This window comes from Mustela erminea, chromosome 14 (genome assembly GCF_009829155.1).
Source record: "Mustela erminea isolate mMusErm1 chromosome 14, mMusErm1.Pri, whole genome shotgun sequence".
NCBI lineage: Eukaryota > Metazoa > Chordata > Mammalia > Carnivora > Mustelidae > Mustela > Mustela erminea.
In genome coordinates, this window is record NC_045627.1 from 45,148,221 (window position 1) to 45,169,448 (window position 21,228).

At 49.3% G+C, this 21,228-nt stretch overlaps 1 protein-coding gene across 1 annotated transcript in view; it reads left to right on the forward strand.

The window, feature by feature from the left end:
- SH2D4B (SH2 domain containing 4B) overlaps positions 1–21,228 on the forward strand; it is an 81,108-nt gene that overhangs the window by 40,583 nt on the left and 19,297 nt on the right. Inside the window, exons 6-7 of the mRNA XM_032311943.1 lie at positions 10,849–11,065; positions 12,989–13,113. Of these exons, the coding sequence (XP_032167834.1) occupies positions 10,849–11,065; positions 12,989–13,113 (342 nt within the window). The remainder of the gene's footprint in view (positions 1–10,848; positions 11,066–12,988; positions 13,114–21,228) is intronic.

Consider the following 21,228-nt stretch of genomic DNA (forward strand, 5'->3'; position numbering starts at 1 on the left):
AACACAACTGAGGTTTGTGTGTTGATTTTGTATCCTGCAACTTTACCAAATTTGTTTATTAGTTCTAACAATTTTTGGGCGAAATATCTAGGGTTTTCTCTATGTAAGGTCATGCCACCTGCAAACAGGGACAATTTTTACTTCTTCCTTTCTGATTTGGATGCCTTTTACTATTTTTTGCTTGCCTAAGTGTTCTGGCTAAGACTTCCAGTATCATGGGGAGAGAAGTGGTGACAGTGGGCATTCTTGTCTTGCTCCTGATCACAGAGCAAAAGTTTTCAACCTTACACTGTCTTGTATGACATTAACTGTGGGCTTGTCATGTATGGCTTTTATTATGAGGTTCATTCTTTCTATATCCGATTTGTTGAGAGTGTTTATCATGAAAAGATGCTGAATTTTGTCAAATGCTTTTTTGCATCTCTTGAGATAATCAGACGATTTTTATGCTTTTTGGGAATGTGGTGTATCATAGTTACAGATTTGCGGGCGCTGAGCCAGCCTGGCAATCCAGGGATTAATCACACGTGATTGTGGTGTACAGAGCCTTTGCAAAGGCCCCGTGGAGGAAATGGCATTTGGTTTGGGAAAAGTGGGGAAACCCAGAAGCAGGGCAGGGCCTCCGGCTGAGGAAGCAGCACTGAGCAAAAGCAAGGTCATCATGTGTGTAGGACGCGGTACATGTCCCCATGTGGCTGCAGCCTGAGGTTCACAGTGCACTACGGTGAAAGTGACAGAGGTAAGATGGGAAAGAGCTAAAGAAGAATTCATTCGTTTAAATTCGGGATGGAAGAAGACATAGGAGAAAAAAAGGCAGGACAAAGCTTTATCCTGCAAAAACAGTGAGCAGTTAAAAAGTGAAGTCACTTGAGGCTGCTCTCGTGTGGGAGAAGGAGCACTGGACTGGGAGTCCTGCCCTTGCTCTGTCACTGACTTGTGTGACTGTGAGCTAGTTCGTGCCCAGCTGCACAGTTTCTTCATTTGGAAAGTAGAGGCAATCATGTTGGTTGAGGCTTGTTGAGAGGGTCGAGTAAGGATATAGTAAGAGTCTTTTTATAGCGACAGGTTGAGGTGGACTGTTAGGGGCAGGGCGGTGTTTCATTAAGGATGCAGACCTGAGATCTTCGGGCCCTGGAGCTGTTTAACTGCTAATTAATGCGCCGTGTGGCAACGGAAAGTGGAAGAACCTCCAAAAGACAGAGGAAAGGTGATAATGCGGGCCCTACAATGCTGGTTCCTTATTTTATGCTTCCTTAAAGAATGATGAGCTAAACTCTGGAGGCTGTCATTCAAAACCAGCAAAGCCATTCTGCACTCAGTTAATTTAATATGAAAGATTATAGCGGGCCATTAATCTACTGGGAGCAGCAGTTTTTGATAAAACACCTAAATTAAATTCTCCGAGTTAGAAAAAAAAAAAGGGCATTGTTTCCTTTAGTATCACTTGAATTCAGGGTTCGTTATTCAGTTCGAACAGCAGAGCAGGCTCTGGCCTCTGAGAAGCTCTGAAAATCTCAGGCAAAAATTCATTTAATTATTTCTCGACTGCAAACTTGTAGGAGTGTGGAGTTAGGTGCTGTCTAGTTGCCCAGAGATTTGGAGAAGAGCCAGCATGACTTGATAAATGATACTATTTCCAAATATTGGAACTTGTTCTTGTGAACCCTTCCCCTCCCTCCTTGACTGTGTCACTCTGGTGTGGCTCCTACCCGACCATCGTACTCTGCTTGTCTCACCCTTTGCGGTGTGCTCGGAGCCCAGGGGAGAAAAATGTGTGCTCAGGCCCAGGATGGAGTCCAGCTGTGTTGGTTCTGTTCTCTTGGTTCAGAGAAAAGAGAGTGCTCTGGAGTCTGGGTTTAACCTGGGTGGTTCTACAATGCCGTGCGCTGGAGACAGGCAGACCCGGAAAGGGGGATGCCGTGTGGTGGGGAGAGGGGGTGGGGCAGAGCCGAATGGGGGGCCGGAGGGAAAGATGACACCAAGCAGGGTCTGTTCGGTGCACGGATGGCCTGGGAAATGGAGCAGCGTCTCTTTGGACAGAACCAGTACTGGCCATTCCTCCAGCTTCTAGTGTCACGTAGGGTTGGTTTTACAACTGAAAATAATGCCAGCCGGAGTCCCCACGTGTTCGATTTGTATCCTGCTTGGGCTTCTCTCTCTCCTCTTGAATTGCTCAAGAATCTCTGGGGGTTTTCTGTTGTTCCAAAGCAGAGTCCAGGGAGCACTCTGGTCTTAAGGAACCTCTGATGTTGCGCCTGCTGGCCACAGGGGGTCACTGTTGGCAGCCATCAGGAATTGCTAGAGGGACTTGTGTGACGGTGACCTCAGAGGCCTTGGAGTCAGGGAGCAGAGAACATTCCTTCCCTTGGCCTACATTTAGCTGTGGGTGAGCCTCACTTTCTTTCCTTGAGGCTCATCTCTCAGGGTCCATCGTCTTGGTGCCAAACCCACCCGTGGGTTGGGTCCCTAGGGGTCTGTGTGCATACCTTTCAGTATCTGGATGGCCTGTTGTCCTCCCCTTGGGGTCAGGAAGCTTCCCCGTTTCACAAAATTTTCATTTTCCCCATTTGCCTGACCAGAGTTCTGGACACTACCCAGCCCCTCCCCCTGTGCCAGTTCCCCACCTGCACTCCTTTCTGTCTTAAGTGGCATGGACCCTTTCTAAATATATGATATTTAATGAACTTGTACTATGTGCCAGAGCTGTCCAGGACCCTTCCACGTAATATTTCATTTACCTCATTTACAAAGAAACTCTATGAAGTCCCCATTTTACAGATGCAGAGATAAAATATAGATACAGTAATTGGAGTTGTCCAGTGTCACGTGGAGTGGAAAATGGAGAAGTTAAACGCAACTGCCCACAGAAACAATTTAAATCTTTATGGGGGCTTTTTCACTTTATATATGCACATATATTTGTATATATATATTTGTGTATATATATGTGTATATAAATATATATTATATATTACATAAGTATATACATGTAATAATATATAATAATGTATAATATAGATTTATATAAAAATAATATATATAACATATAGAAATAAATATATATTTGTAGGATACATATGATTCACTAATTTTCAGAAGCATTATATTATTCATCCAAGGCAGGACTCCACATTGATACTGCTTTGAATCATTAGGTTTCTCTGTGGATGTAACTGGATCATCGGAATTCTATAAAGCAATGTGTCTTTTTTACCCGGGCAGAGGGAGAAAGGACCCAAAGAACCATGCGCAAGTTCTCTAGAGAGGGGTCTCATGATGAGCAGCAGCTGATGATCTTCTAGAACCCCATATCCTCCTGGGATCCCACAGTCACCTCCACCTCAACACTTCCGAACCTCAACCCTCCCTTCCCCCAACGGGCTTTATCACCTGGCTGCCAAGGGCAGAAACTTGGCTGTCATTCTGATCTCTCCTTTTTGCTCATGATCAATCCCCAAACTTACCAAGAGGTAAGGATTCTACTTATTTCCCATTCTTTGAATTTACCCCCTTCTACCCCATTGCCCTGGTACCATCTGAACATTGACCCCGTGGCTCTTCACCTCCATCTCTGTTTTCTAAGCCTACGTTCTTGTTGCTGTCGAAATTCTTTCCCAGCACTGCAACCAAGCCAATCTTCAAGAAGTGGAAAGAGCCTCCTGCTCTCCTGCTGAAAACATGTCAGGGGCTTTCGATCACCCTTTGGTAAAGCATCAGAATTAATTAGCCAGTATTTACTGGTTTCCTAAATGGGCTTCCCTGTTTCTGCATCCTCACCTCTTGTGGGGTCTGTAAGGGAGCTGCCCTGCAGCCATGCCCACTCACCCCAGGAGGGGTGCCTGAGCTCCCTCTTGCCCCTGGGCCTCTGCCCCTCAGCCTGCTCTGCCCAGAAGACCCTTTCTTTGGCCTCTATTGGTTGAATCTCATGTGTCCACCAGGCATAAGTTTAGATGTCCTTCTCCAACACAGCTCCACAGTTTGCTGGTGTGGTTCCCTTGCTAGACGGTAAGCTCTCTGAGAGCACGGACTGTGTCTTGTTCATTGCTGTACCCATATCTCCCAGTATCAGCTTGGCAGCCAGCTGTTATGCTGACCTTGTGAAAATTAGAAGAAGATGCTGCGCTATATCATCTGCCAGAAATTGTCCCATGTGTCCAAATCTATGATGATCACGCAGAGACTGCGCCCCCTGGAGGTGTTCAATGAGCAGCTTTGGTCCTGCGCAGCACAGAGTGGGCATAGAGTGGGTCCTAAGGATGCAGGTGCTGAATAGATGTGTACGCCCTGCCCGACTGTGTTAGAGTGTTAAGAACTCTGCCTCTTACAGTGACTGGCCTGGCCCGATGTCTGCAGCTCTGTAACTGCTTATAGACTCTGCCAGGAGGAAAACCAACTTCTGTTTTTGCTCTTCGGTGTTAGAGAACTGAGCAGTGTTATCTTGAGCACAGATAAGGACATGATTTCAGACCAGTCTGGCAGTTTTGGCAGCCATTGGATAGGGGATGTTACTGTCTCCATAGAGGGAAAACTAAGACCCAGAGAGATGAAAAGTTGTCCCGGTCTAGACAGTTAGGAGTAAAGCCAAGCAAATGCCAGCTCTCTCTACTCCCCTGAGCCTGCCGCAGCTGAAGTTTCCAGGTCTGATACGGGCGAGTTTGGATTCCAAAGCCTGTGGGACTCCTGGTTTCTTCCTGAGCAGGAGGGTTCCAGGCTGGGCCATCCTGGAGGGTGGTGTCTCAGTTCTGGGGAGGTGGCCCCAGGCCAGGCAGGTGTGGGTGCCTCCCTGAGAGAGGGGGTCGGAGCTGGAAGGGACCTTCCCCTTATCTGCATGGGAGAGAACTGAGGGCCAAGGCAGGGACATAGCTGGGTACACATCTTGTGATGGAGACACTTAGCTATGCTCTGGCTTCTTCTTCTTCTTCTTTATTTATTTGAGAGAGAGAGTGAGCATGAACAGGAGAAGGGACAGAGGGAGGAAATATCAAGCAGACTCCCCATTGAGTGCAGAGCTCCACGTGGGGCTTAACATTGGGCTTGACCCGGTGCTCGATGCCACGATTCTGAGATCATGACCTGAGCTGAAATCAAGAGTCAGACACCCAAGTAACTGGGCCACCCAGGTGTCCCTCTGCTCTGGCTTCTTAATTCTCAGCCCAGTGCTCACCAACCAGAATGCTATAGAATGTCCATTTAAAAAAACTGTGGTAAGATATACAACTTAAATTTTACCACTTTACCCATTTTTAAGTGTACAGTTTAGTGGATTCAGTACTTTCATACTGTCGGAATACCATCAACCCCCAGCGTTCCCTTCTCCTCCCCCTCCCCGTTTCCAGAACTTTTTCATCTTTCCGAACTGGAACTCTGCTTCCATTGAACAGTAAGTCCCCGATCCACCCTGCTCCCAGCTACTTGGAACCACCCTTCTGCTTTTTGCTGTGTATTTAACTGTCGTTAAGTACAGTATGTGGGGTAGCAGTGAACTCCTAGGGTGTCCTTTTGTGTCTGGCTTATTCACTTCGCAGACTGTGTTAAAGATTCATCTACGTTGGAGCAGGGATCAGAATCCCTTCTTCTTGGTTTTTTTTTTTTTTTAAGAATTTATTTACATAATTGAGAAAGAGAGAGCATGAGCAAGAGCACAAGCAGGGGGAGCAGTGGAGGGAGAGGGAGAAGCAGACTCCCTGCTGAGCAGGAGCTGGAGGAGGGACTCCATCCCAAGACCCCGAAATCATGACTTGAACTGAAGGCAGATGTTCAATGACTGAGACACCCAGGCGGCCCAGACTCTCCTTCCTGTTTAGGGCTGGGTAATTTTCCACTGTATGTGTATATCAGACTTTGTTTACCCGTTTGTCCTTTGATGAATATTTGGGTTGTTTCCACCTTTTGGTTACTGTGAATCATGCTTCTGTGAATATCGCTGTACAAAAATGTGTCCGAAGCTCTTCTTTCAATTCTTCTGGGTGTATCTCCAGAAGAGGAGTTCCTGGCTCGCATGGTGATCACATGTTTAATTTTTCTGGAACTGCCATCCTGTTTTCCACAGCAGCTGCCCCACGCTCCATGCCCACCAATAATGCACCAGGATTCCACTTTTTCTGTACCCTTGCCGACACTTGTTTTCTGTTTTTCCTCATTAAACAAGTTAAAAAAAATAGCTACCCTCATGAAGTGGTGTCTTACTGTGCTTGGTCCAATGTTGGATCTCTCAAGTCAGCCTTGCTTCTGAAGTCTTCAGGGTTTTCCCACAGTCCCAGTTGTCTTTATGGTGTTACTGGGAGATGAGCCTCAGTCTCCCGCAGGAAGGAGAGAGGCGGCTCTGGATCCAACCTCAGGAGTGGGGTTGGCCGTACTCTCCCTTTGTCCTGTGCTCCGTGTGGGCCCTTCTGGTGCCTGCTGGACAGGCCCACGGGGCATCATCTTGGGCCAGAGTGCAGTTGGGGGAGGAAGCAGGTGACCCGGGGTGGGTCCTCACCTCCATAGCAGGTCCACTGGGCCATGCGGAGAGTCTCACACTTGCTGGCTCAGGACAAAAAGATGCTCGTGGCTCCTCCTATGAGTACGGGTTATTTTCACTGCGTTAGCAGGAAGAAACCGCATGAGTTTCGGCTGCGGGTTTTTGTGGCAGATTCATGGGATACGGTCTGAATCTGTTCCTGATTCCAAGTAGGAACTAAAGCAACCTTTGAAGATTTTAAAGTGCAGTTTAGGGTAAGCTGCTTGACCCCAAGCAAGTTCCCTGTGATTGATCAACAAGGGTATCTCTTCCTAAACTGGCCATGAACTCTGGTTTGGACCTAGTAATACCAGGGCTAATGAAAAGAAACATTTTAACTAACCCTTAACCATGGTGCTTAATATGTCCCTGACATGGTTTTAAGTGGCTTACCTTATTAGCTCCCTCCATCGTCATGACAGCTTTATGAGGTAGGGACTGCGGTTAGCTCCATTTTACCTAGGAGGGAACGAAGGCCAGGCTGATGAAATAACGTGTCCACAGCGGGAACGTGGAGCTGGGATGTGAACCGAGGCAGCCCGGCTCCAGACTCGGGCTTTGGGACATCTGCAGAAAGGATCCACGTCAGGGGCCCGATCTAATAAGACACTGCCTTTCCAGAACACTTCACGGTTTATGGTGTTTTTCTGCTTCATTTACTCACCATGACAACTCTGTGAGGCAGACATTCGTGTCATTCTCATTTTGCCAGAGAAAGAAACTGAGGCCTCGAGGTGTCCGGGGACTTCCCTAGGATGGCGTGTGGCAGGTACATGCCAAAAAGGGACCTGGCCTGCTCCGTTGGTGGGAATAAGTCGGTGCAGCCACTGTGGAAAACAGTATGAAGCTTCCTCAAAAAATTAAAAAAATAGAACCCCCCCCATGATCCAGCAAACCCACTTCTGAGTAGCTAGTGGAAGGAAATGAAAGGAGGCCATTGGAGAGATAGCTGCCCTCCTGTGGGCAAGGCGGCGTCATCCACAGCAACCAAGATATGGAAACAACCTCAGGGCCTGTCATTGGATAAGTGATAAAGAACGTGTGTGCGCGCGCGCGCGCACATGCACGTGTGTGTGTGCACACACACAGGCACACAATGAAATATTATTAAACCATGAGAAAGGAAGAAATCTTGCCATCTGCAACAGCGTGAATGGACCTTGTGGACATTAGGCTAAGTGAGATTAGTCAGACAGGGAAGGACAAATACTACTTGACAGCACTTGTATGTTGAACCTCAAAAAGCCAGACTCACGGAAGATGACTAGAATGGGGGTTACCAGAGGCTGGTTGGGAGGGTGGCGTGGAACGGGGGAGGTGTTGGTCCAAGGGCACAAACTTGTAGCTGGAAGATGAGTAGGTTCTGGAGAGAGAAAGCCCGTTGCGATTATGGTCAACAGTAGTCAAGAATGCTGTATTATATACTTCAAGATTGCTAAGAAGCTAGATCTTAAATGTTCTTACCACGAGAAAGAATTATAGAGGGTGATGGAGGTGTTAGCTAAGGCTGTGGGGGCAGGCCTCACAATATATGAATTTGCCAAGTCAGCACGCTGTATACCTTAAGCTTACAGAATGTCAGAGGTCAACTCAATCTCAAAAACAAAACAGAAAAAGGCCATGGGAGGAAACAGCCCAGGAAAGCTGTCTGGGAGCCGCCCTTGACTCTGTGTGCCTCTGCGTGGGTCTCTTTTCTATAATCAGGGCTGGTCAGCAGCTTGGTTTCGCCAAGGCCAAGGCTTGCTTCCTGCTCTCCGCCTCGGCCGCTCTCTCAGCCCCGAGAGCCGTCAGCGCCGGGCCCTTCTGGCTGCCCTGCCTGCCCGTTCTGCACAGCTGCTCTGAGAGGCTGAGCACAGCTGCACAGGAAGGGTCTGTAGAGCGTGGGGAGCGTGGAGAGCCAGAGCACAGAGTGGAGAGGTGATCAGGAGCCGTTGTGTTGGGGAGGAAGGGGGCAGGCAGGACACCTCTTAAGGACTGGAGGAGAGGGGTTTGTCCTTTATCCTGTGTGCACCAGGGCCCCCGAAGGCCTTGAGGAAGAGGATGGCTGGAATTGGAGTGGGCCTTTAGGAGCTGGGTTTCGTCTCTGTGTGTCTGATGGCCCAGGGCCTCACCTGGCTGAGTTCCAACAGCTTGTCTTCCTAGTTGGCCTGTGGCTTCCTTCTGCAGCCTGTCACTGAGTGTCACTGTCTCTCGGGGGCTATAAGCTCTCAAAGGTCACTGGCTTTTGTAGGGCACTGGCTCCTGTGTTTAATTTGCTGGCTTGTGTCTGCAGAGCTCAGGCCCAGGCGTCCTGGCCTTCTTTGACCCTCCCCTGGCAATGCGAGGCAGGCATCATGGTGTTCGTAGTGTCTGGAATGTACAGACGAACCAGCTGGGCACCAAACATAGATTTCTCCCTGGATGGCTTCTTTTCTCTGGAAAACTCTTACTGACCTTTCCAGATGCTTCCTCTCTTTGGGTGGCTGTTGGCTCCCTCACAGAATATGAGAGCCGCTGCCCCTAAACCCTGACAATACTTTATCTACCCTAGATTTCATTGTGTTAAGAGATATTTGTCTTGTTTTCCCAGGCAGGCTCTGAGCACCTCGAGGGAAGGGTCTGGTCTTGGTTACGTCTGCCCCCAGCTCAGAGTTCAGTACTTCATGGGGCACAGCCCTCCAAGACTAGGGATTGCCTTTTGACTGACTCCTGTGTATGTCGGCACTGGGTTATAGCAACGAACCTGCCCTGGGGGGGCTCACCCTACTGGACCCCTTGCATATGACCTCCATTTCCATGAATCTTTCCGAGGGACAGACTTCAAGCTAGCTGCCTTCTTCAGAGCTGGGGATATGTTCTATTATGTTTCAAGAAAAGGTCTTTGACAGCTTGGGAGGCAGAAGTGCTCTCTTTCAGAACAAGGGCTGTTTTCCTTGTATCCTCCAAACACAGTTCTCTGATGCTGGTTGGTTGTAGGTGTTTGTTACACGGGTAGAATGGAGTTGTTGGAACATGAATGGACTCCGGCTAAGAGCTGACTCCAGGAGGAAGGGGGGGACCTGCCTGGGCCCACGCGGTCACCAGTCATGCACAGTTAGCACACGTCCAGCTCCCAGAGTTCTCTACAAAAAGAATTAGATATCAGAGGCAGATAGGAGCCTGATGAGATGCAATCAGACTACAAAAGAATCGGTTTTAATGCTAGCCCTCGCCTCCAACAGGTTGTGTTCCTTCTCTTGGCATTTCCCCTGTTTGAGTTTCAGAAGCAGCACACAGATGGCTTTCCAAGGCCACTTGGCTGAGACCAGGCCCTGCCTTGGGAAACACAGAACGCTGCAACGTTGGAGAGAGGGGCATCTGGAGTTCGTGGTCTGCAAATGACCAAGCTACCAGAGGAGCCTCTCTCTCCAGCAAGCTCACCCAACAGCGGTCAAGGTCACCGCAAACCCGAGAAAGGGCACCAGAACCAGGGCACCAGGGTTTCCAACACCTCAGCCTGTGAGAGCAGGAAGGGGGGCTCCTGGCTTGGCTTGGCCACTGACCCAGCTGGGCAGGTTACTGTCCTTCCTCGGGCCTCAGATTCAATGTAAGCAACATGAGGAGGCAGGACTGGAGGGTCTTAATGCTTTTTGTAGGAAGGAGAAGGGGCTCTGGTGTTAGGCGCACCAGGTTTTCAAAGGAAGGGAGCATGAGAGGTAGGGTGCAGATGGGGGGGAGGGGCTGCCGGGGTTTTAGAACCAACCGGGGTTCCAACCCTGGCCCTGCCCCTTGTTAGCTGTTTATTTGGGGGCAAGTTATGTCACCTTCTGGATGCTGGGTTTCTGATGTAGAAATAGTGATGGGCCCTCCACCCTGGGTGGTGGGGGGAATCACCTGTAATGAGATATTGCAGGGAAAGCATGGAATAAAGGGCTTAGCGTGGAGAAAGCCGACAGTCAATGTGGGGGATGGCAGTAGTATTTGGAGATGCTGACCACCTTGACAGGTGTCCTTGAGGCCGGCCGGTGGCCACGTGGTCTGAGCAGCTGCTCTAAGCAGGGCGCCCCCAGAAAGAAACCCATATAGAGCTGTATATTTCCATCCAAAGATTTCTTGCTCATTCTGGACCGGGGCTGCAGGAACAGGCCGGTGAACCTAACCTGTCACGAGTGTCCTGCCTCCACGGCAACAGACAAACCCAGGACTGTTGGCCAGAGCTGGGCCTGTCTGGCCATTCCTGGGCTCTGAGCCTCCATGTAGCCCATGGGGGGTGAATCCAGGTGAATCGTGGGACTCTGGGTGAGTCCTGGGGCTCTGGGCTCTGTCCTGGCTTGCTGGATGTATGGCCTGAGCTGTGGGTCCAGGTGAACATGCTCTCCACCCCTTTCCAGTGCGCAGGTCCAAGGCTGCGGATGAGGAGAGGAGCCGCGGAGCTCAGCGCGCCAGGGACGAGTACCGGCGCCACTCACTCCGCGCCATCCAGAAGGGCATGGTCGCCGGCCTCAGCTCCATGTTCCGAGAGCTCGGCCAGAGCCAGGAGCAGGAGGCCAGACTCTACCACCACCTGCCAGGCCCCGGGCCTCCGCCTCCCCTTGCCATACCTGTCAGGTGGGTCTTGACAAATAGAGCGTGGCTGGGGGCTCCAGTCCCTGTTCTGCTCCAACAGCTGTGAATGTTGGAGCTAGTCATTTCCCCTCTGTGGGCCTCAGTGTTCAAATCTGTGTAATGGGGCCAGAGGGAGGTAGCAAGGAGTCTGGCTGGAGATTTCTAATAGGCCCAGAGTTCTGGGAGTCTTAACATTTTGGGGCCTAGGATTCCTTTGAGAACCTAAAGAAAGCTATGTACCCTCTTCCCTCCAAGCTGTGCATATGAAAATACCCAGAAATGTTTGCACAACATCTCAAGCTCTTAAAGGTCCATAAACCCCAAGAACTTGTAATATAAGACCTCAAATGGGTTAAATATGGCCCACCTGCTTGAAAACCAGGGCTGGCTGCTCTTTCCAACCACAGGTAGTGCTGGTGCATGCCTGGTTCTGGTAACAGGCTTGTAGATGAGTGTGGTTGAGTTCTGAGGGTCCTCACACACACTGGGGCCTCCAGAATGGTTTGGCAAGGACACTTAGGTGACTGCCCATCATTCTGGAACCCAGGATCAAGAGGTTGCCTGTGGCCTCTCCAGTTTCCACTTGTGCCCACCTTAGGCCAGCCCCGAGGTTGGTCCCCCACACGTCCATCCTTGCCGAGCAACTACTGCCGCATGAGGGTCGGTGGTAGTGCCTGCTGGGTCCCAGACGGTTAATCTGCATGAGGGTCTGTTCTGAGTTCTGCTTTAATTGGGATTTAGGATATTAATAACCCCCTTTCGCCCTCTCCCTGAGGGCTAGGGAGGGCTGATCATGCCTGCATTTCTTCCTTCCTTTCTTCTCCCCCACCCTGCCCAGTCCTTCCTTCCTTATCATTTATTCGATTCACAAACCAGGAAGTTTAAAAAGAAATATGGAAAATGGCTGCCTCCCATTCCTGCCTCCCCCTTCTTGGATCTCCCTGGCCCCATAGGGGAGCCCTGTCCTCGGTGTATGTGTGTCCCCCAACCCCAGTTCCTTTGTGTAGTTGGTGACATGAAAAGTCCTAGCTCCCTCTGTTTTTCCCAGAGAAGTCTGCATGTTTTACACATGGCTCTGTGTCTTGACTTTTATTTCCATTTTATTTTGGAGGTCTTTTCATGTCAGTGCTTAGCTTTCATTTATTGTTATTTTTCATTTTTTTAAAGATTTTCTTTTTAAGTAATGTCTACACCCGATGTGGGGCTCGAACTCACAGTCCAGAGATCAGGCGTCCCATGCTCCACTGACTGAGCCAGCCAGTCACCCTGGTTATTTTCTTTCTTTCTTTCTTTTTTCCTTCCTTCCTTCCTTTCTTTTCTTTTCTTTTTTTTTTTTTTTGACAGTTGCATTGTATTCCACTCCACAGATGTGCTAGAAGTCATTTATTAACAACTCTGATAACGGACATTGGAGTTGTTTGAAATCTTTGGTTATGACCACAGTGTCCTTAATGAATAATGTTGTAGATGTTCCTTTTACACATGGGCTTCCCCGGGAGGGAGGCGGACGGGCCAGCCTCTCTGGGTGTCTGGGTCTGCTGCTCCTGATATACGAGGGTCACCAGGGCATGAAGTAATTCATGGATGCTGGTGTTCGTGCCCTGCAAATTCTAGAGGGAAAAAGTGCCTTTTCTCTCCCTTAAACACCTCCTCCTATCCTCTTTTATTTCTGACCTGTGTGGCTTTTTTGGAAGCAAGCAATAACAATGTTCTTTTGGGGAAAGTAATAATAGCTGGTGCATTAGTACCGGCAAAGTGCCTTCATGCACCTCGACTCATTGAATTCTCTCCACAGGCATGAGTGTGGTTATCGTGCAGATTCGTTCTCATAGTGGCCCTCCCTCCCCTCTCCTCCCCTCCCCCTTTCTCATCCTCCCCCCCCAGCTCCCTCCTTAACTCTGCACACTTCATCTCTTTTCTCAGCAGGACCTGGGAGCGCCCACTGAGACCTGTCTCCAGAGAAGTCATAGTCCGCTGGTTTAAGGAGGAGCAGCTGCCTCGCCGAGCCGGCTTTGAGAGGAACACCAAATCCATCGCCCCCTGGTTCCACGGTAGGATGGCTTTTCGGGCCCCTGGGGCAGACACCACCCGTCTGCCTCCTTCTGGGGTTGGGAGGAGGTCCTGAGGGACCACTGTCATCGGGGTGAGTGGAGAACTTAGGATTTTGCCACTTTCGTGCTGCCCCCACAAAGACTGGCCAGCCTCCCAGAGTTAAGGATCAGCTCTCCTGGTCACCTGGGAGAGAGTGACATGGAGGTTGGTCATAGGCTATCCTCTGTTTGCTCGTTGAGTGTACTGAATTCAAGGTACAGATTTTGATTTCCGCAGGGCATGAGCCAAAATGCCGAGTGGCATCCATCAAGGCCTTAGGGAAAAAGGCAGACATCTCGGAGCAGGAGCCCGGGGGAGACTGGATATGGCTGGGAATTCTGAATGTGCGTTCATTCCCCTCTCTGTGCTGGGGAAGGATGACCACGATCTTGCCCACTGCTCCCTCTCACAGCCTCCTTGGCCATCAGGGGCTCCTCAGAGGCGTCTTCTCTATACTCACCAGATGGGGAGCTTTCCCTGCACCAGGAGCTCCTGGTGGGCAGGGCCCACATCCTGTGGTCTGAGCCTGCATCCCAGATCCTGACCATAGGTGGGCACACAGCAGGCTCGGCACAAACACTTGTGGATTCGATGACAGAAGAGCTGAATGAAGTGGTCAGAGTCCCCCAAGCATAGAACAGGGAGTTGGGAGGCTCCCTGGAAATGTCTAACTCCTCATTTTCCAGATAAGGAAACAGGTCCGGATTGGGAGAAAGTTTTCATCATATCACCAATAGCCTTATAAAGTCAAGTTCAAGAATGTATCTCAAGCTCATGATCCCAGTTCAGTGATCTGAACCTAGAGAGGTCTCGAACCGGGCAACAGGATTGTGATTTCATCAGAGACTTGCTACAGTGCGATAGGAGTCATTATTGGCCGTCAGCCTCTTCTGTACCAGTTAGCTGTTGAGACATAACAAGTTACCCCAAAACACAAGAGCTGAAAACAAATAAGCATTTATTGTTTATTCATAATTTTTTGAGTCAACTAGGTAGTTCTTCTGGTATGAACCAGGCTCAGATGATATGAGCTGAACTTTCTCATGTGTCCCCGCACAGTGGGTTGGTCTCCTGGGTGCTGGCTTATCCACAATAGACTTGCCTGAGACATTTCCTTTCTGCTCAGAAGGTCTCTTGTTCTCCAGCAGCCTGGCCAGACTGCCGGGTTTCTCTGGATAAGTTGCGTGCTGGCCTTGCTCCTAGAGTCTTCCCTCTCTTATATGAGCTGAGCCCAGGTTTGTCTGAGGACTCCCCTGGGCAGAATGGATCTTTTCTATTGTAATTAACGTCATCAGACCCTGACCTGCCTTTGCTTCACTTCTGCCTGCCTCCTGGGAGCTCGGCCAGCCTCCACCTTGGCCTGTGTCTCCCTTTGCATTGTGAACTAGCTCCTTGCTTCCTGGCCAGCCTCCATGTGTTCTCAATTCCATCCGGATGGAGAGCTGCCCTCCGTGTCATGACGGGCCCTCTAGACTGTGCCTTTCTTACAGGCTAATGGGGGGGCCCTCACCGGCAAGTTGTGGGCATGGCTCCAGCTCCAGAAAAGGCATGCAGACATCATACAGGGGTAAGCAAGGCCACATGCACCTTCATCCCCATCTGCAGGAGCCTGAAGCATTTGTGAGCTATGGAGTGTAGGTGGTAGCTGTACTATAGGTGGGAGGACTGAAATGTAGCATTGTTCAGGGACTGTCCAAGGTTATAAAGGTCACAGAGACACTACCCAGCTCAGGCAGGAATGTCTTCACTGGTCTGCGTGTTTCACACTGGCTCCTCTATAGTATATCCTTCACACAGCATCCTGAGACTATTTTGAATATAAACCAGATCCTGCCAGTCCCTTGCTTAATACCTTTATATTTACAATGAATTTCAAACTCTACGCTGGGACCTGTAAGGCCCTAGATGATGGGTCCTGCTTCCTGTTCCAACCTCATACCACAATTCTCCTCTTGTTCATCTTGCTTCCACAGCTCTGGATTTTTTACTCTTCCTCAAACAAGCCATTTTCTTTTCTACCCCAGGCCCTTTGCACTTGCTTTTGATCTGCTTGGTATTGCTCTTTTCCTAGCTTTTTGCATGGACGATGCATTCTTATTTCTCCTCAAATACCCCTTCCCAGAGGGCCCTTTCCTGAATCCTTACCTAAAGCAGCCTTTGCCAGTTTCTGTCAACTCTCTATGCTTATCTCTTTAAGAGTGCTCACCCAGTTGATACTTATCTTGTTATTTGCTTTTGTTTGTTCTCCTACCTGAATGTAAGCCTGTGAAACTAAGGACATTGTTCATTTTCTCTGAATGCCTAAAGAATGGATGACGGTGGGAAGGAAGTACTGGGTTAGATCCAGTCTTCCCAGTCCCAAAGAATAGCCATCGCTTCTCCACACTGGACCCTGGTAGGTCTGGTAGGTGTGTGGGTCTGCTGAGGGTCTGATGAGTGAGGTTAAGGGGGAGCTGTCCGCTTATTACCTTCCTCCTCCCTTGCCCCACCTTCTCCAGGCCTCCACATATCCTACAGGATGGAGAGGTTCCTTAAGGCCAGAAAGAAAAGAGTCAACATTCATGGGTTACTGAGCCACACAACCACAAAACCGACCCTGGGGGATTCCTTGCTTCTCACTTCTGTCCCAGTGACATGGCTTCCTTTGAATTGCTGCTTTCCTTTCCGTTCATCCATTAGAAGCAGGGAAAACGTTAGTGGCGTCTCAGGCGCCTGCGCAGTGCGCCTCTGAAGCTCTGTGGGGCGGGGACCCCGGGGGCTCCGAGGTGCTTGCAGCACCAGCGGCGAAGGCACGACAGAGGTGCTCAAATTCATCTCTAGCTTTCTTTTCTATCCTGATGAAAAAAAAAATGTAATTTTTATATTGTCACAGAACAAACAGAACCCTGATTTAAGTCTCATAATTTATGTAACTGATTTCATGTTCTCTTGACAGTTCTATCATAAAACATGCGGGAAAGCTGCTAATACACAGACTGGAGCTATTTAGTTACAAAGTTTTTATTGATCTGTGACAGAATGAAAGAAAAAAGCTTCATGGACGGTGGGTGGACAACCTTCTTCGCTTGGAAAGGACTGTTGTATTCTAAGATGATATCCTTTCCTCAACTGTAGCGTGAAAATGTTCTATCTTTTATGAATTGGTGGTGATAGTAAGCGGTAGTTATTTTTATGTATTGCCTTGGCTCGGAAAAGCAAAAAGCTAGCAGCCCCGTGTTGGTTTCTAAACTCTTGAGAGTAACTTTGCTTCATACCGAAAACCCCAAATTCTGGAAGTACTGGTACAGTGCAGCCTCTCCCCCTGTGGGGGCATTCCCTGATGGCATCCTTGAATGCCCCCCCACCCCACCCCGCCAAGTCTTTCCAGAGACAGAGCTACTGCCCATACTGCCCACAGGCAGCCTGCACCCTTTTAACTGTGAGGGTGTCTTTGCCAAGGTTGGCTGGGGGCTCTGTTCTAAACAGCTCTTGGTTGGACCTGTCAGCAGGGGCGGCTGTGTTCCCCAAATCTCCCATGCCACCCCCCCCCCCACCCCCGCCGGCCCCCAGGACCAGCAGGCTAGCCCAGGCATGCTCTTCCCAGGGATCAGAGAGCCAATGACATCCTAGGCTTATGAATCTAGTCTTTGAAGCAGGACACTGTCAACTTTCACCTCAGAATATTGGCCACAATATGTCACAGAGTTTGAGGGTGGGAAAGAATATTCTGCTCCTTTTCTGTGAGGAACTGTGAAGCTGTGTGTTGAAGGGTGTGAAGACAAGGAGGGAAGGAGAATTTGAGCTGATAATGTAATCGATTACAACCCCAATATACATCTTTTCTTTCCTGGGTAAAACATTCCTTGTTATTTTGGCTGGATTTTAAACTTTTAAAAAATATATTTTATTTATTTATTTGAGAGAGAGAGAGAGAGAGACAGCACACACGAGAGAGGGGAGGGGAGGGGCAAGGGGAGAGGGAGAGAATCTCAAGCAGACCCCACACAGAGAATGGAGCCTGACGTGGGGCTCGATCTCATGAAGCTGAGATCATGACCTGAGCCGACATCAAGAGTTGGGTGCTTAACCAGCTGAGTCACCCAGGCACCCCATTATAGCTGGGTTTTAGGTGGAGGTTAAAAGTGACCACTGTGGGGGCACCTGGGTGGCTCAGTCATTAAGCATCTGCCTTCGTCAGGTCGTGATCCTAGGGTCCTGAGATCGATACCAGCATGGGATTTCCTACTCAGTGGGGAGACTGCTTCTCCCTCTCCCTCTACTGGCTATTCTGCCTGCTTGTTAGCTCTCTCTCTCTTTCTTGCTCTCTCTCCCTCTCTCTGCCAAATAAATAAATAAATACATCTTAAAAAAAATGACCACTGTGACTCCTACCTAGTTCCTTCCCTTCCCTCAAACACATTTGGATGCGTTGTATGCTCCAAAGGGTAATGTGGATGAGGGATCTGAAGACATGGGACCCACTCTAGAACCTAGCAGCTCTGTGACCTTGGTGTGTCCTTTAAATCCACATCTATGAAACTGGGATTTTAACATCAATTTCATAGGACTTACGAAGATCAAGCCAGCATGTGTGCTTTGTCCACCCTAATGAGCCATGTCGGTGTGAGGGCTGATGTCTCTCGGAGTCTGAGGTGGGCCACCAGAGACCCTGCCCACTCTGGGAAGCAGAGTGCCAGGATGGAGAGGAGGGGAAGGAGAACTTGTTTCCTGCTGGGACCAAGGAGTTCTCTAGTCTCCTCTGTTAAAAAGAGGAAGTGGTAAAGTTATTCCTCCTTTTGTCTTTGTTCATTGTCATGTTCTAGGGGTTATAAGAGAGCCTTCTTGTGCTGCAAAAATACTCCTGAGAAAAGCTAGTACATAGGAGCTTGGCTTTGGGGGGAAAAAATCTATTTTTGGACTTCAACATGTATCTAAAATTATTAAGAGCATCCTCTGTCTGAACATTGGCTCAGTCGGACCCCATTTCTCTTCCTGTGCTTTGCTTGTAGAAAAACAGTCACAATGTGATCCATGGTTTATTGTTTTGGCAATGACCCACTGGCTGACTCACAGCTTGCCCTTGAGGCTTGGTAGGGAATGGTGCTGGGCAGTGGCTGATGTAGCTGGTGTTGATAAGCTCTTCCCACAGGTCCCTGTTCAGGTCCTGGGAGTGGATCTTGAAGATGGCCTCACCTGCATTCAGGTGGGGTTTTATCGTATAAGGACAAAGTGGGGGCATCCCCGGGGAGGAGGTACTCCCCCCCCCAGTCTAGACAGCATAGTCTGCAGGGAGCTCAACAGTAGGGGGTGCATGCAAAGCTTTCCACGCAAAGCTTGAGCTCCCAGTCGTAATGGGCACTGCTTCTTAGCTTTCCACACTGTGACTTCAGAGCATAATTAGAAGACAGGATTGTTGAAGGTCCTAGTGCTTCGAGGTTCAAGAATGGGCCCCAACCTTCCGCCTTCTTGTTCACCTTGCTCTTGATCACAACGCATCTCAACATGTTTGAGGGAAGGGAAGGAAACAGGGGTCATTGTGGTCATTTTTAGTGACTACCCGGGGGAATGTTTGTCTTGGAAAAGTCTTGGTGTGGGATGGATGGGAAATCAGAGCCACCACTTCTCCATCTCTGAGGTTCTGTCTTGAGAAGAGGAGATTACTGGAGAGGACAGAACCAGAGCTGGGGGCTAGGACTTACAAAGAGAGACATTTCACTTCAAGAGAAGAAAGCTTTTTGGTGGCTACAGCTAATTATTGGGCAGTGTGGATGTCTAGAGGGCTCACTGCAGGGGGGGGAATGGGGACCTTTAAGCTTTCTTTTCTTGGCGCCCAGGATACAGTGTGATTCTGAGCGTATATTCTGCTGACATCACTCCAGGACCACGGTCTCTGCTCCTACAGAACCTCTAGAGTCTTCTCTGGTGTTCTGGTGCATTGAAAACTATGTCCAGGGCATGGGGCTGGCCACGAGGGGGTGCCTGGGAGTCTACGGGCTGAGAAGGAAAGGTGTTCTTTCCTGATGACTGTGGGCTTCTTCACCTTGCTCATTTCTCTGTTGTTGGTGGTGTATCTGCTGTAGAAGCTGAGGTACCGGCAGTGGGGACCCCCTGTGGATGGCCCTTCTGGGAGTCCTGCAGGTGAAAGGCAGACTCACCGGGCTGTCCTGCAGGGAGGCAGCTCCTTGTGGAGTGGGAAGGATGGTGTCCAGAAGTAGAGGCTGGGTGGGACTGGAGTCTAGACTCAGCTCCTCCAGCTGCGTGCTCTGGGAGGCCCCCCTCTTCTCTGAGCTGCACAGAGCAAGGGGCTTGGATTGGCTGACTGGTGCTGATCGTAGGCAGTCGTCCTGGCATGACGTTGCTGTGTAGTCTTGTGTGTTTGTGTGGTGGTGTAGACGTACAGGCTGGCTTGATGGGCATCCCCTCACGGGAAGTCTCAACTGCTCCTGACCCAGTCATGGTTCGCTTTTTACAGGCGATCATCCTGAGGCCCAGAGGGCTTGAGAAACCAAACCCTGTCACCCAGCCGTAAGCATAGAAGCAGGAACGAGATGCAGGACTTCTGGATCCTGGCCTTTTCTACTTCATTTGGTGGTTCCTTGAATATACTCCTACCCAGGGAGGGAGAATGGGGGACAGACGTCTTCCCTCTGGATTCACTGTCCCTTACTGTATATTCATTTGAACCTGTTCTTCTTCTTCTTCTTCTTCTTTTTTTAAAGATATTATTTATTTGAGGGGCACCTCGGTGGCTCAGTGGGTTAAGCCTCTGCCTTCAGCTCAGGTCATGGTCTCGGGGTCCTGGGATCAAGCCCTGCATTGGGCTCTCTGCTCAGCAGGGAGCCTGCTTCCCCCTCTCTCTGCCTGCCTCTCTGCCTACTTGTGATCTCTCTCTGTCAAATAAATAAATAAAATCTTTAAAAAAAAGATATTATTTATTTGAGAGATGGAGTGAATGAGAGGGAGAAGGAGAGAGAGAATCTAAAGCAGACTCCACACTGAGCACAGCCGGAAGCAGAGCTTGACCCCCACAACTGTGAGATCAAACCAGGAGTCGGATGCTTAACCGACTGAGCCACCCAGGTGCCCGTCAGTTGAACCTCTTTTAGATGCAGTCTGAATTCTTCATTTTAAATCTCACCCTTGCTCATTCTGTGACCTTGTGGAGTGGAGCTGCCACTGGTCTCATGGCCCAGCTAGAGGGGAAATCTGGGAATACCCAGTTTGGCCTTTGGGATTACTCTCAGAAGCTAGCATTTCTGGGACCTAGATGGAGAGAGTGAGCCAGCTTGGGCCCCATCCTTGGTGTCCAAGATCAGCAGGAGGACAGGGAACCATGGTGAGGCTTTGGAAACTGTTGCAAGGTGGCAGCCAGCATGGAGGACCCCGGGCAACAAGGACCCAGGCACTAAATCCATGCTAAGCAAGGAAGAGCTGCGGAGAAAGTAGTCATACCCACTTTGCAGTTGGGTTGTGAGGATTAAGTGCATAATATCTATAAAGTGGTCAGAACATTCCAGACATACAATAAATGCTTCCTTTATCATATGGAATAAATAAACATGGTAGCCTTTGGAGATGCATGTCAGGATTTGAATATGTACATGGTGGCCTCCCACCTGGAGGCTAGGCCACTGCTGTCACTTGGAAGTAAAGGAAAAGGTGACATCAAATGATTGCATAAAAGAAAGATGATACTTATTTAACCTTATTTAAAAAGCACAAGTCTGAATTTTCTTACATCATGCCTATGATCCCCATCTTGAAATGTGTTTTGAAAGCTTTGAGGGTGATACAGGGTCATTGGGAAGGATGACTGGCATGTTTCAGACCCATCATGACACGTCAGATTGCTGAGTTCCCTCTCCCGAGCACAGTGTGGAGTGGAAATTTTCCACCAACTCGGATCCCAAATGCAAAAATTTCTAAAGAGAAGAAAAAGTAGGTCAGTTGACCTACTTTCCTCTTAAGTTCTTGCTTAAGCTGTTCCAGCTAAGAAATAAAGGAATCTTTTCTCTCCTTTAAAAAAAAAGTTGTGCACTGGCTGTAAAGTCTCAAAAAAGGATTACAAAAGAACAGCAACATTATTTTTTGCTTCA